The following is a 15055-nucleotide window of genomic DNA, read 5'->3' as shown; positions in this document are numbered from 1 at the left end:
CTTCAGCCATGTGAGGACACATTAAGGAATTACCATTCTTTTCAATTTAATAGTGTTATGGTTATTTTAAAAGTCTTTATCTTTTAGACTTTCATACTAAAATATTTTAGTGTGCTACCAAGGATCTGCTTTAAAATAGTCCAGTGGGCGGGGTGGGGAGGAAAGGATAGAATACTAATCAAACAAGACTGGCCAAATGTTGGTAACAGTTAAAGCTAAGTGATGGGTAAATGGGGGTTCACTAACAAGTCTCTCTACTTTGTATGTGTTTTAAATTTCTATAACAAAACATTCAGAATGCTATATACAGTTGTATATATGTTACATACATATGTTACATATATATATATGTTACATATATATGTTACATATATATGTTACATATATATGTGCAGAGTGGAAAAAATGAGATGTGTCACCAAGGCATTATTATGTGTTCTACCTATAAGTGGTAGATAACAGATGGTTTTTTTTTTTTTGCGGTACGCAGGCCTCTCACCATTGTGGCCTCTCCCGTTGCGGAGCACAGGCTCCGGACGCGCAGGCTCAACGGCCATGGCTCACGGGCCCAGCCGCTCCGCGGCATGTGGGATCTTCCAGGACCGGGGCATGAACCCGTGTCCCCTGCATCGGCAGGCGGACTCTCAACCACTGCGCCACCAGGGAAGCCCAACAGATGGTTTTTTATCTTATACTTTGCTTACACGTTTTAACAAAGGGAACTACTTCTTTTTTCATCATAAAAAAAATCTTAATTTAAAATTTAAAAATGATAATACACATGTACTAGAGAACAGCTGAAGCGGAAAATAAAGCAAAGGACAATCTCCTGTAATTCTAACACCCAGAGACCTGTTTCTTCTCCCTACCTTTTTTTTTTAAAACATAGCTGAGATCATTCCATATCTGCAATTATATATCCTATTTTACTCATTGGTTGCATTTTCCCATTTCAGTGAACAATCTTCATAAACATCATTTCTAATGGCTACAAAAGAAAGCACTGCCTTTCAAAACCTGAATTATTAAATATACCAAACACTACAGAAACACACATTTTAGCAAGCTGCTCTGTTTGATGAATTTTCTAAGTGTGGCATGTACTTCTGCAACTAAGACAACTGAAAATAAAAATTCTAAAATATTATTCTTAAGTCATTACATTTTATTTGTTTCAGTTTCTAGTTACCTTCCAAACTTTAGCCCTCAGATCAGCAGGCAGTGGTCTCCCTTGAATTATATTTCTCAAAGTTTCAAGATCACAACCTCCTGCTTCCAAAGCTTCTTCAAGATCTTTTTCCCTGAAAGACAAGTCCCATTTATTAAGATAAATTTTATTTGTTTTTCCTTCCTCAGTACTCATTTATAAGTATGACCTATTAAAGGTTATGTCTAAGAAAGAAAGGTTCTTAGACATAATGCCAAGGCATACACTACATTTTGTTTTCTTGAAAGGAAATCTCAGGTTTCATACAGTCAATTTATTCTTATTTTACACTTAGTTCTAGCAAGCTTAGTTATCTGTTTGCTAAGATTAAAGAAATTTAAAAACAGGAAACAGGGCAAACAGCATTGAGAAGTCATAGTAATAGTAATATTCATAGTAGGGATAATGACTAATAACTTTCTATAGCACTAACTTTGTGCCAAGCACAGTTCAAACATTTCACATGCCTTTAAATTCTTGCAATAACCCTATGAAACAGATTATATCACTGGCCCTAGCTTACAGACATAAAAACTGAGGCAAAGGGCGGTTGTATAGCTTATAGTCACACAACTAGTAAGCAGTAGAACTAGGATTGCAATTTTAACAGTCTGGTACCAGAATTTATGCTCTTAACATTATGCCAGATGGTGGCAAGAAGGAGAAACCATAAAATTGGGCCAAGAATTCAAGGTATGGGAATACTACTACAAAACTATACAGATCTCATGCCTAGAACAATACCTGTCTTACAGTGAATATTCAATAACTGTTAGAGGAACGAAAAAAACTCTAACGTCATCACTGTATTTATTATATATTAAAGCAAAATAATACCACATCATCAAATAAATTATCAAGTAAATCATCAAGCAGTTATGTTTAGTCTACTATGTTTAAGGAGAAAAGTAAGTATGAAATAAATTTTATTTTCATTTGTATATGGTTAAAACAATACTTAAAAAAAAAACTTTCACAAAGGTATGAATTGTTTTTTAGCCAGGAAATAACTACTTAAAATAGCTAATTCCCTCAGAATTCTCAAAGGCTAAGGTTCCAGTCATTGTTTACAATTTTAGCATACAATACATAAGAAATCTGTACAAATAAAAATCCCTAACTTAGCCAATTCCTAAAATTCTTTGGAGCAGGCTAAAAGGCAGAGCATCCCACTAGGATCAGAAAACCAGGATTTTGTCATTTTTGTGGTTTTTGAGGAAAATAAATTACTCCCATTACATTCTCTCAATAAGATAATGTAAATCCCTTCCTCTACTCATAGGATTCCAAGAATATTAGTTTAACTGTATAAATTTCCCAAAGTGTTGCCCCCTTAAGGGAAAGGAATTAAACGAAAATGTAATCACTTGGGTTCAAATTCAACAGAAAAGCCGTGATCAAATTTGAAAGATTTCTTAACCAAGCTACTACAAACTCATATGTTTAAGAATCTAACTAGTAACCACACAAGAAACATTTCGTTCTTTTGCTATATGGTTACCGAAGTGTTGGACCAGGAAGTGAAAGAAACGTCATGTCTACTGTTGAGACAGTTAATTAAGGTCTATAGTTGATAAAGACTGGGGTTTATCTATTCTATTTGGCCAAAATGTACACGACAGCCTGTTAGAATTCGAAGGATTGTTTGTAATCATTACACAAAGAAAATGTAATGGAATCTTTCTTAATAAATACCATACTTTTAAATGATTAAATGTGTAAATGAACTGAAAACCCCATTTAATGAGATAAAATTCTTTTTACCAAATTAATGAAGAACTAGAATTTTTCCATTTTTCTTTTTTTTTAATATTTATTTATTTATTTGGCTGCGTCAGATCTTAGTTGCGGCACGTGGGATCTTCGTTGCAGCATGCGGGATCTTTCACTTGCCACATGCAGAGTCTTCAGTTGCGACAGGCGGGATCTTTAGTTGTGGCATGTGGGTTCTAGTTCCCTGACCAGGGACTGAACCCGGGCCCCCTGCATTGGAAGCACGGAGTCTTAGCCACTGGACCACCATGGAAGTCCCTAGAATTTCTGCATTTTTCAGTGTAAAATCTTTGGTTTCTTTTTGAACTTTGCCAAATCCCTTACTATTCCAGACAACAAAGTCAGTACTTTGGGGCAAAATGTCCAATCCTCAGTGTACTTGATAATAATGATAATAATATACAAGCACATCTCTGTTGATACAGCTGCTATTGGATTATTTGATGCTGCCCCCAGGGAACCACAAATGTGGTTTCCAGGAACACAACCATGAGCAAGAGACCAGAAAATGCTCCACCTTAAGTAGTCAAAGGTACTTCTCACAAACTAAACAATTAGAAGTAATGTTACCTTCTGAACAAGGTGTTCAAATGTTTAGTTATCAGACCTTGAACATTACAAATGTGCATGTAAAATTAGTAAAAGAGCTGAAAACAGTGAAGTTAATTCATAAAAGAGTCAATTTCCTAACAAGAGATAGGAACTCTATGGCATTTAGCTCTCAGACAGAACTTTCCTTCCCGGAAAGCAAATTTCTTTTTACTTTTGAACAAGCAATACCTAATATCCAAAAGAAAAATGTACGTCTGGTGGAGTATGACTGGGTGGGTTGAGATTTTTTAAGTCTTCTCTGATTATGGTGGCTTCTTAATATCCTTACAAGATAAAGTTGATAGAAATGTACTGGATATTCAGACAGGTCTTAAAAATAGAAAAGTACAGGCCTTGTCCATTTATCCTAGTAAATACGAAAAGTAAGTAATTGTCTTCTTTGCTCAAAGATTTAAGGCAAAACAAATCCAAAGTTTTAGGGTTAGAAAGAAGCAGAAAGGCATCTCTTCCTGTACCTGTACCTTGAAACTGTAACATTTGTTTGTATAACAGTATAGCACTTCCCTGGTGGCGCAGTGGTTAAGAATCCACCTACCAATGCAGGGGACACGGTTCGATCCCTGGCCTGGGAAAATCCCACATGCCGAAGAGCCCGTGCACGGCAGCTGCTGAGCCTGTGCTCTGGAGCTCATGCTCTGCAACAAGAGAAGCCACGACAATGAGAAGCCCGCCCACCATAACGAGGAGTAGCTCCCGACTGCGTCAACTAGAGAAAGCCCATGCACAGCAACGAAGATACAACACAGCCAAAAATAAAAACAAATAAATTAATTAATTTTAAAAAAATAGTATAGGTTTCTGTCAATGATCTATCAATGACATATTTTCAAAACTTAAATAAATCCTAATGGAATTTCTCCATACCTGATGTTCTGAGGCAAAATCACCTAATCTAAGCACTGTAACCCGATCTGCTAATCACAGCAAGGCAAACAATGGGACTAAATTTATATGATTTTAATGATTATATTTAAGTTAGCAACTGAATTAGATTTTTCTTCCTCAACCAAATGGTGAGTAACTTCTAGCACACTGAAGCATTTGCACAACACAAGTTAAGGGGGTGAGGGGACATGAATTTTCAAACACTACCAAATTAAGCATTCATTTCTAAATGCTTCTAGGATTAATATATTCAATTTGAAGTATTGTAATTATTTTCCAAATAAGCTGTACATTGAATCATATTTAAAGTTTTAATTTTTAAAAGCAACTAGATTATACTATATGTTGTGTTCCTAAAACTTAAAAAGTTACAGAAAATCTGCCACTGGGAAAAACTAACTATATATTACACTTTTTTCTAAATTCTGTTTTCTTCCTAATCATGTTCTAAACACTTCTCTTCCCTATAATTTCAAAATGTTTGCGAAGTTTAATTGTACACACTCCAAATAGGGGATGAAAACAAGACAGTCCATTGCCTAAAATTTTTTTACATATCTTTCTGCACTTAAAATCCATATTCATTAACAGCCATTCTGAATTCCCCTATACCCACCTCTCAGAGCCTAGCAACCACTGATTTACTCTCTGTCTCTATACATTTATCTATTCTGGATATTTTATATATAAAACCATACATACATGGTCTTTATGTCTGGTTTCTCTCACTTAGCATAACGTTTTCAATGTTGTAGCATGTATCAGCACATGCTATTTATTGCCAAAAGATATTTCATTGAATGTACTATATTTTAACTATTCATCACTTAATGGACATTTGATTTGTTTCAACTTTGTGGCTATTATGACTGTCTCTTTTTTGTTTTTAATTTTATTTTTTTAAATTTATTTTTGGCTGCGTTGGGTTTCTGTTGCTGTGTGTGGGCTTTCTCTAGTTGTGGTGAGCGGGGGCTACTCTTTGTTGCGGTGCGCAGGCTTCTCATTGCGGTGGCTTCTTTTGTTGCCGAGCATGGGCCCTAGAGCACACGGCCTTCAATACCTGTGGCACACAGGCTTAGTTGCTCCGCGGCATGTGGGATCTTCCAGGACCAGGGATCGAACCTGTGTCCCCTGCATTAGCATTGGCAGGCGGATTCTTAACCAGTGCACCACCAGGGAAATCCATGACTGTCTCATAATTTTGAACATTAATATCAATAATTCAATTGGTTAAGTGTATGATGCATACATAATACTTATTAATTATTCATTCTTCCCAAGAAAGTCTGGAAGAATTTAAAAATCAAGTCTATTAAAACTTCACACCCATTAGGATGGCTACTATTTTAAAAAAGAATGAAAGAACAAAATAAATGTTGGTGAGGATGTGGAGAAACTGCAACTCCATGCACTGTTGGTGGGAATGTAAAATGGTGTAGCCACTTTGGAAAATAGTATGGCTATTCCTCAAAAAAATAGAACTACCATATGCTCCAGCAATTCCACTTCTGGATATATACCCAAGAGAAGTGAAAGCAGAAACTTAAACAGATATCTGTACACTCATGCTCATAACAGCATTATTCATAATAGCCAAAGGTGGATACAACTTAAATACCCTTTGATGGATAAACAGATAAACAAAATAGGGTGTGTGTGTATACATATACATGTATGTATGTATGCATGTATACATACACACACACACGCACACACACACACAATGGAATATCATACAGCCTTAGAAAAGGATATTCTGACACGTGCTACAACATGGATGACTCTTGAGGACATTATGCAAAATGAAATAAGCCAGTCACAAAAAGACAAATGATGTACAATTCCACTTATATGAGCACCCAGAATACTCAAATTCATAGAGACAGAAAGCAGAATGGCGGTTGCTGGGGACTGGAGGCAGTGGGGGAATGAGGAGTTTGTGTTTAATGGGTATAGAGTTTCAGTTTTACAAGAGAAGAAGAGTTCTGGAGATTAGCTGCACAACAATGGGAATATAGTTAACACTACTGAACTGTATACTTAAAAGGTTAAAATGATAAGTTTTATGTATCTATTCTACCATAATTTTAAAAATTCAACTATATTTAGTATACCAGAACAGTTCATGGGACTTCCCTGGTGGTCCAGTGGTAAAGAATCCGCCTTGCAACACAGGGGACGTGGGTTCAATCCCTGGTCAGGGAACTAAGATCTCACATGATGCAGGGCAACTAAGCCCACGCACCACAACTACAGAGCCCACGCACCCTGGAGCCTGCGCGCCATGACTAGAGAGAGAAAACCTGCACGCCACAACTACAGAGAAGCCTGTGCACCACAACAAAAAGCCCACGCAGCGCAACTAAGACCTGATGCAGCCAAAAATAAAATAAATAAATCTTTAAAAAAAGTTCATGAATCCAGGCTTTAGATTCAGATCTGAGAACCAATATTGGCCCAACTCAATAGCCATGTAATATTAAGCAAGTAACATATATAGAAGCAGTTCCTGTATTAGATCAGTTAACACTTAAACAAATTTCTGAACACAAAGCATTCAGTGCAATACTTGGCACATAATAATTCTTCAATAAATAGAAGCCACGAATACTATTACTGTTGTTATTATTACTGAACAATAGCTGACTTTTTTTTTGACAAGCAAGTTCTATTTAATTCTCAAGGAACAGAAAATCCTTGTTCATAAAACTTCTTACAGAACAAAGAAAAAGGCCAAGCCATTAAGTTTAATTTTGAAAACAAAAAACAGGTAAAAAATATTGGCCAACTTGACTTATGACACTGAAAAACACAAAAAATTCAAATCTAGCAACGTATTAAAAAATAGTACATTGTGACTAAGTTGAATTAATCATAAAAGTGAAAGGAAGTTTCAGTGTTTAAAAAAAATCTTTCACTGTAATTTACCACATTAATGGCAAAGAATGAGAGATTGGGTGATCAATGATAAAGAAAAAGGATTTAATAAAGTTAAGTTTTTTCTTCTCCAGATGGAATCAACTCTTAGAAAACTTGAAATAGGGAATTTTTTAAGCTTTTTAAAGGCTTTCTCCTAAAAACCTATTGCAGATGTCATTTTTTTTTTTTTTTTTTTGCAGATGTCATTTTTAATGGAAAAAACAAAACTTGAAATTCATTCCTGTTAAGATTGGCAACAAGACAAGAATGCCTGTGTTGCTTCTACTTACCAACGTTATTACCAGATACCTGACCAATGCAGTAAGACAAACAAATATAAGTAGACTAAATGAAATGAAATATATAATTATTATTTCTAAGTAAAATCATTTATATAGAAAACCAAAGAGAATCCAATAGCTGACTTTTAAATTGAAACTGACTTTTTGGGACTTCCCTGGTGGTGCGGTGGTTAAGAATCCGCCTGCCAATGCAGGGTACACAGGTTCAATCCCTGGTCCAGGAAGATCCTACATGCCGTGGAGAAACTAAGCCCGTGCGCCACAACTGCTGAGCCTGCGCTCTGGAGCCCGTGTGTCACAACTACTGAGCCCGCGTGCTTAGAGCCTGTGCTCCACAACGAGAGAAGCCACTGCAATGAGAAGCCTGCACACTGCAACTAGAGAAAGCCCGTGTGCAGCAACGAAGACCCAATGCAGCCAAAAACTTTAAAAAATAATAAATTTTTTTAAAAAGGCAGGACCAGCATTAGAAAACAAATAATTCGTTTAAAAAAACTGAAAAATAAAAATTGACTTTTTCTTATCGTAACAAAATCAAAGGGGATTTCCAATGTATTTTGACCTCCAGGAAAAAATGGGACAGGACTGGAACTCGGAGTCCCCAGAAAAGGCAACAGGATATATTCTGATCAGAAGGTGTGCAAAGCCAGAAACAGGCAGAAAAGGAAGTAAAGAACCAAATGGGAAGAGTGAGAAAGGATCTCAAATTAGCACAGACAAGAGGCAGGCACGGTGCAGGTCTTAGATCTGAAAGCAAGAACAACACTATAAAACTTTTAGAAAGAAAAACATAGGAGAAAATCTTTGTAACCTTGGTTACAAAGGAGTTCTTAGATATGTACCAAAAGGATGATCCATAAAAGGAAAAACTGATGAATTAGATTTCATTAAAATTAGAAACGTCTCTTGAAAAGAAAAACAAGGCAAGGACATGCCACAGAATGAGAGAAAAAAATGTAAAATTTCTGATAAAGGACTGTGTCCAAAAAATACACCAAATGCTTACAACTTAATGAAACGGAGCAGGACCTTATGGTCCTTGCCCCCATGTCCTCAGCCAGCCTTTTGTGTGTGGAAAAACTTCAGCCAAAGAATAAGTTTAATCAGAGAAGTGAGAAAATGCAGAAACAAAGGAAAACAGTCCAACAAACTAAATAATAATAGTTTAGTCACTAAGCATAGTCAAGGACCTTTAGTTCCTCTTTAATGGCTACAGATAGTATTCTGAGCCATATCCTGTGAGCTGTCTTATAGATACTAAAACCCCCACCAGGTGGAAGAAGTTAACTACTTGACGACCAGACTGCAGCCATGACATAAGCTGCCACAATTCTGAGAACTGTCCTCAAAGAAACGGGAACAAACCGACCCTGGAACTGAAGATTAATTGTACTTAAAACAAACAAGATGACGCTGATCAGACCACTACATGTCCAATTTCAAGGTGACTGTCAGAGCTGACTATGCGGTTTCTGCATGTAGTCCCCTCTTTTCACCTATAAAATCTCTTGCCCACTGACTGTCAGTGGGTGGGAGTTGGCCTATGGGCAGGAGTCCACCCCCCACCCCCTTCTGCTGGCCCCCCAAATAAAACAAACCTTCCTTTCCACCATGCCTCTTTATTGGCTTCAGAGCAGGGAGCAGCCACACTCCCACTTTGAGTAACATTAATAGTAAGACAAAAGCCTGATTAACAAAAAATGGGCAAGTAATTTGAACAGACACTTCACAAAAGAAGACATATGAACGGCAAATAAGTACACGAAAAGCAGCTCAACATCATTAGTCATTAGGAAAGTAAAATAAAAATCAAACCCATAATGAGATAGCACTATATTCCCACCAGAAAAACTGAAAGACTAACAGCACCAAATGTTATTTATTGTAGGGCGAAACTGCAACTCTCATACACAGTTGGTGGGCATGAAAAATGGAACTGAACTTGGTATCCAGTTCAGCAGTTTCTTATAAAGTTAAACATAATTTTTTCCATTCAACCCAGCCATTCAACTTCTAGATATTTACCTAAGAAAAACAAAAGCGTATATTCACACAAGGACTTATATATGAATATTCATAGCAACTTTGTTTATAACAGCCTCCAAATGGAAAAATACATATGCCCATCACACTCATCATTGGAAAATCAAATTGTAGTATAAAATGGAATACTACTCTGAATTTCAAAGGCAAAAACTATATGTAACAACATGGATGAATCTCAAAAGCATTATGTTTTTAGTGAAAAAAGCTATAACAAAAGACTAGTATATACTGAATGGTTCCATTTAATTGAAATTTTACAGAAGGCTGAACTATAGGGATAGAAACAGATTTGTGGCTTCCAGGGCCGGGGGTAGGAAAAGGGACTGACTACGAAGCAGTACAGGGAACTTTTTGGGGTGATGGAAGTGCAGTGCTGGATACATGATTGTACACGCTGGGTAAAACTCATCAAACTGCACCCTTAAAATTGGTGCATTTTCTTGTATTTAAATTATATTACAAAAAAAGATAACTAAAAACATGTAAGGGACCTTAAGATTCTTATAAATATATTTCATCATTATAAAGTTAATGGTGTTATTATTAATAAAGAACTTGGGATAGCATGTTCCTATGGAATTTCAAAATAATTTAGGGATCACATAGTCAAATTATTTATTTATTTATTTATTTATTTATTTATTTATTTATTTGCAGTATGCGGGCCTCTCACTGTTGTGGCCTCTCCCGTTGAGGAGCACAGGCTCTGGACGCGCAGGCTCAGCGGCCATGGCTCACGGGCCCAGCCGCTCCCGCGGCATGTGGGATCTTCCCGGACCGGGTCACGAACCTGTGTCCCCTGCATCGGCAGGCGGACTCTCAACCACTGTGCCACCAGGGAAGCCCCAAATAATTTATTTCTAAGTTTAAGTTAAACCAAGTAAATAAATGCATTAAAATACTGCCTCTCTTTAAAATGTGAAAATGCTTCTGAGGATAAATTTTCTGCTTTCTTTACTATCTTGCTGAGATTTTTGTTCAGTCATTTTCATATGGAACTGCGCTCCTTGTGACCAGTATTTATGAGTGAAGGAGTAAGGCTTGGAGGGAAGTATGTGGCTCTTAAATGGCTTTTTCTAATTCTGAACAGCTAACTGGTCTATATGGCATTTATATTTTCTATTATGGCCTTTTTTGGTAAAACTGTCAAACAAAAGTCAACACACTATCTTTATATTACTTTATTTTAATGATATTCTCCCATTTTTAAAAGTCATTTTAGAGAATTTGGTCAATGTATAAAAAAATATAAAAACCAACCACAAGTCGGGGGGGGTGATAAATTGGGAGGTTGGGATTAACATATACACACTACTATATATAAAATAGATAACTAAAAAGGACCTACTGTAAAGCACAGGGAACTCCACTCAATACTCTGTAATGGCCTATATGGGAAAATAATCTAAAAATGAGTGGATATATCCATATGCGTAACTGATTCACTTTGCTGTACACCTGAAACTAACAAAACATTGTAAATCAACCGTACTCCAATTAAAAGTAAAAAAAAAAAAAAAAAAAACAGAAACAACCACAATTCTATTACCATAAGATTAACATTCCGTAAATAACTTTTCAGTTTTTCATATATATGTATGTGTGTAAGTGTATGTGTGTGTGTACAGAAACATATATACACATAAAAACTGTTATATTGAATATATGTATATTTTTAATAAGCGTATTTTTAAAATATTTGTTTATTTATTTATTATGGCTGCGCCAGGTCTTAGTTGTGGCATGCAGGATCTTTAGTTGCGGCATGTGGACTTCTTAGTTGCAGCATGTGTGAGGGATCTAGTTCCCCGACCAGGGATCGAACCCGAGCCCCCTGCATTGGGAGTTTGGAATCTTACCCGCTGGACTACCAGGTAAGTCCTTATATTGAATATATAATTTTATGCTCTGCAGGATTCACTCATTTATATTTTTCAAAAATATCACACACATTTCTCTGAGTCATTCAATACTTTTAAAAAATAAGATTTTTAATGGCTGAGTAATTGATTTGGCTGTCCCCCTACTGTTTGGTATTTATGTACTTTCTAAATTTTCCTTGTGCTAATCTTTTCCCACTTATCCTTAGCACAAATTCCCTCAAGAATTATTCAATAATCAATATTCTTTAATGTTAAAAGTTAGGTAATGCAGGCATCAAATATTATTTAGAATTATGATAGTATCCATTTGAACAAAAAACAAAATCGTGAAAGGTGGGTACTTCAGAGAAATGAAATAGGAAGGAAACTTTCACTTCTCACATAGCATCAGTCAGTACAGCTTGAGTATACTTATAATACATATTATATTTGTATGTACTTTTTGAATAATTTAAATAACATTTATGGATTCCCTTTTAACATATATACCTTTCACCAAGCAATAATTAAGAATGAGTAAAGTGAGTCAGCTACAGGCATGTTCAAAGCAGTGCTTATTTTAACTATGAAAAACTACACACAATGTAAGTTGTCCTAAAATGAGGAATTGATTTAAATCAGCAGATGGAATACTAAGCAACAGTTTAAAATGCTAAAAAACAATTAATAAAATGGAAACTGTTTATGATATTAAGGACATGTATTAAGTTTTTAAGAAAAAATTTTAAAATTAACATCCAGGGAGGAACCAAGATGGTGGAGTAGAAGGTATAATGTTATAAGTCATAATTCTAGTTATTACTTTAAAATGTATATCTCAGAAATAACTAAAAAAATAAAATAAAATTAACATCCAAGCATACATGTTTAAAAGAAAAAGTACATTATCCCCACTCCCCACCCAGTCTTTCCCATACACATGGGGAAGGATATTTAAAAAGTTTATTTCTACTGGTTTACTTACAGGGGAATTTTAATTTATTTTGTTTTGTTTTGTTTTAGGGGGGATTATTATCTGTATCCTCGAAAATGCACAAATACTTGCAAGGAGAAAAAAGATGATAAAAATTCTCACCTCAAACATATATGTCCTTGCTTAAAGTATTAAGTATCTACTACTTAAGACTATTTCACATAATCAGTAAGAAGAAAACAATGTGGCATATGTAACATACATATATTAATTTATTTTAGTTCTCTCATACTGAATACTGAAAGTGTAAAAAAAAATAAACAAGTGCAACCCATACAGACAACAAACTTTTCTAAAAGTTTAAATATATGATAAACTTGGAAGGAAGTTAAAAGATGTAAAAATATTTGTTTCTATTTTTGAGCATGGAAGAAAATTAATTTTGGAGAAGGGATATCCTCCCCATGCTTCCTGCGTAAGGAGTTAAAAGTAGAGGGTGGAAGGGTGGCACAGATTTGCTATAAGAACTTTCATGTGGCTTCACTTTATGTCCTCAGTATTAATTCCATGGCCTAAGACTTCAAGCACATTCTTAACACCCTGAACTTCACTCCTCTGTCTTCCTGCCACATTCAGAAAGCTGCAAACTCCTAACAATGGGATAATCTAACCAGTTCTACTTTCTTTGTTCCTATACTCTGCTCACTGAGGACTTCATGGGAAAAGAAATTAAGACAACTTCATGATGCTATCATATATTCACCACCATCTATTTCTTCTAGGCATCAATGTTACCTAAAAATCTTCTATTTACCACTTTCTTCAGACTCCCTACCCAGCCCACTTTACCTCAAGTGACATTACTTCTGACTCCAAAAAGAAAATATAGGACAGCAGGCTTCTCTTCCCTTTGATCTCAGCCACTCTCCAAAACCAAACATAAGTAACTTATTATCCCAGACATCATTTCCTTCTTCCCTATATGCACAGATGTCTAGGTATCCTTTCTCTAGTCCAAGACTGATAACTTCACCTGGGTCTTATCTCCCTCATCCCTCCCTCCCCCACCCCGCCCCACCCCAACTCCTCTAGAGCCATGTGCCACCATTATCCCTCTCTCTCCTATCTTCCACTTCTCTTTCTCCACTGGCTCTTTCCTCTGAGCCATATACTCAAGTATTGCTATTAGAAACAACATCGATAATGACAACCACAAAAACTCCTCCAAACTTTCCTTTCACGTAGGTAACCAAACTCTTGGTTGTTCCTTTCCCAGCAAAGCTTTCTGAAAGTATTCTTGACAACATATGTCACCACTTCTCCCTCATCTTCCACTCAACTCCTCCTCTTACGCACCCAATCGTTCCTCCTCCTTCTCTGACACCCACAACTCCAGAGGGACCACTCTCCCTATGCTCCTTCCTAATAATCAAACATTTACCTTAATTTGACCTTTCCAAAGCATCTGACGACTCTCCTTTCTCCAAAATAAAGATACACAGGGGCTTCCCTGGTGGCGCAGTGTTAAGAATCCGCCTGCCAATGCGGGGGACACGGGTTCAATCCCTGGTCCGGGAAGATCCCACATGCCGCGGAGCAACTAAGCCCATGCGCCACAACTACTAAGCCTGCGCTCTGGAGCCCACGAGCCACAACTACTGAGCCTGTGTGCCACAACTACTGAAGCTCTTGTGCCTAGAGCCCGTGTTCCACAACAAGAGAAGCCACTGCAATGAGAAGCCCGGGCACCGTAACGAAGAGTAGCCCCTGCTCGCTGCAACTAGAGAAAGCCCGCGCGCAGCAACAAAAACCCAACACAGCCTAAGTGAATGAATGAATTAATAAATAAATAAATAAAAACTACCGTTTCTTTAAAAAAAAAAGATACACAAATAGCCAATAAGTACATAAAAAGACACACATCATCATTAGCCATTAGGGAAACTCAAATCAAAACCACAATGAGAAAAAGGAAAACCCACAAAGGAGATGCCACTTCACACTCTCAAGGATGGCTAATACCAAAAAGTCATAATAGAAACTGGAACCTTTATACATTGCTGGTAGGAATGTAAAATGGTTCAGCTATTTTTGAAATTGGTTTGACAGATCCTCAAAATGTTAAAGTTGCAATATGACACAGCAATTCTACTCCTAGGTATACATACACACGAGAGAATACAATACATACACCACACAAAAACTTGTACATAAACCACAATGAGATACTATATAACACATCCATTAGGATGGCTAGTATCAAAAAAAAAGGGGGGGGAGGGGGCAAAAATATGGAGAAATTAGAATTCTTGTGCATTGCTAGCTAGTGGGAATGAAAAATGGTACAGCCAACTGTGGAAAAGTTTGGCAGTTCTTTAAAAAGTTGAACGCAGATTTACCCTATTACCTAGCAATTCCACTTCAGGGTATATACCCAAAAGAACTGAAAGCAAGGATTCAAACAGGTATTTGTACATCCATGTTCACAGCAGTATTATTCACAACAGCCAAAAAA

At 36.5% G+C, this 15055-nt stretch overlaps 1 protein-coding gene across 3 annotated transcripts in view; it reads right to left on the bottom strand.

Annotated features, from left to right (window-relative positions):
- The window catches only part of TBC1D23 (TBC1 domain family member 23), a 67031-nt gene that overhangs the window by 39954 nt on the left and 12022 nt on the right, over nucleotides 1-15055 (bottom strand). For all 3 annotated transcript variants that reach the window (XM_060010542.1, XM_060010541.1, XM_060010543.1), the window contains exon 2: nucleotides 1190-1301. In XM_060010542.1, the coding sequence (XP_059866525.1) occupies nucleotides 1190-1301 (112 nt within the window). The remainder of the gene's footprint in view (nucleotides 1-1189; nucleotides 1302-15055) is intronic.

The sequence above is a fragment of the Delphinus delphis genome, chromosome 4 (assembly GCF_949987515.2).
Source record: "Delphinus delphis chromosome 4, mDelDel1.2, whole genome shotgun sequence".
Taxonomy (NCBI): Eukaryota; Metazoa; Chordata; class Mammalia; order Artiodactyla; family Delphinidae; genus Delphinus; species Delphinus delphis.
Note: the sequence above shows the minus strand (reverse complement) of the source record. Positions and strands in the feature narration are given on the sequence as shown.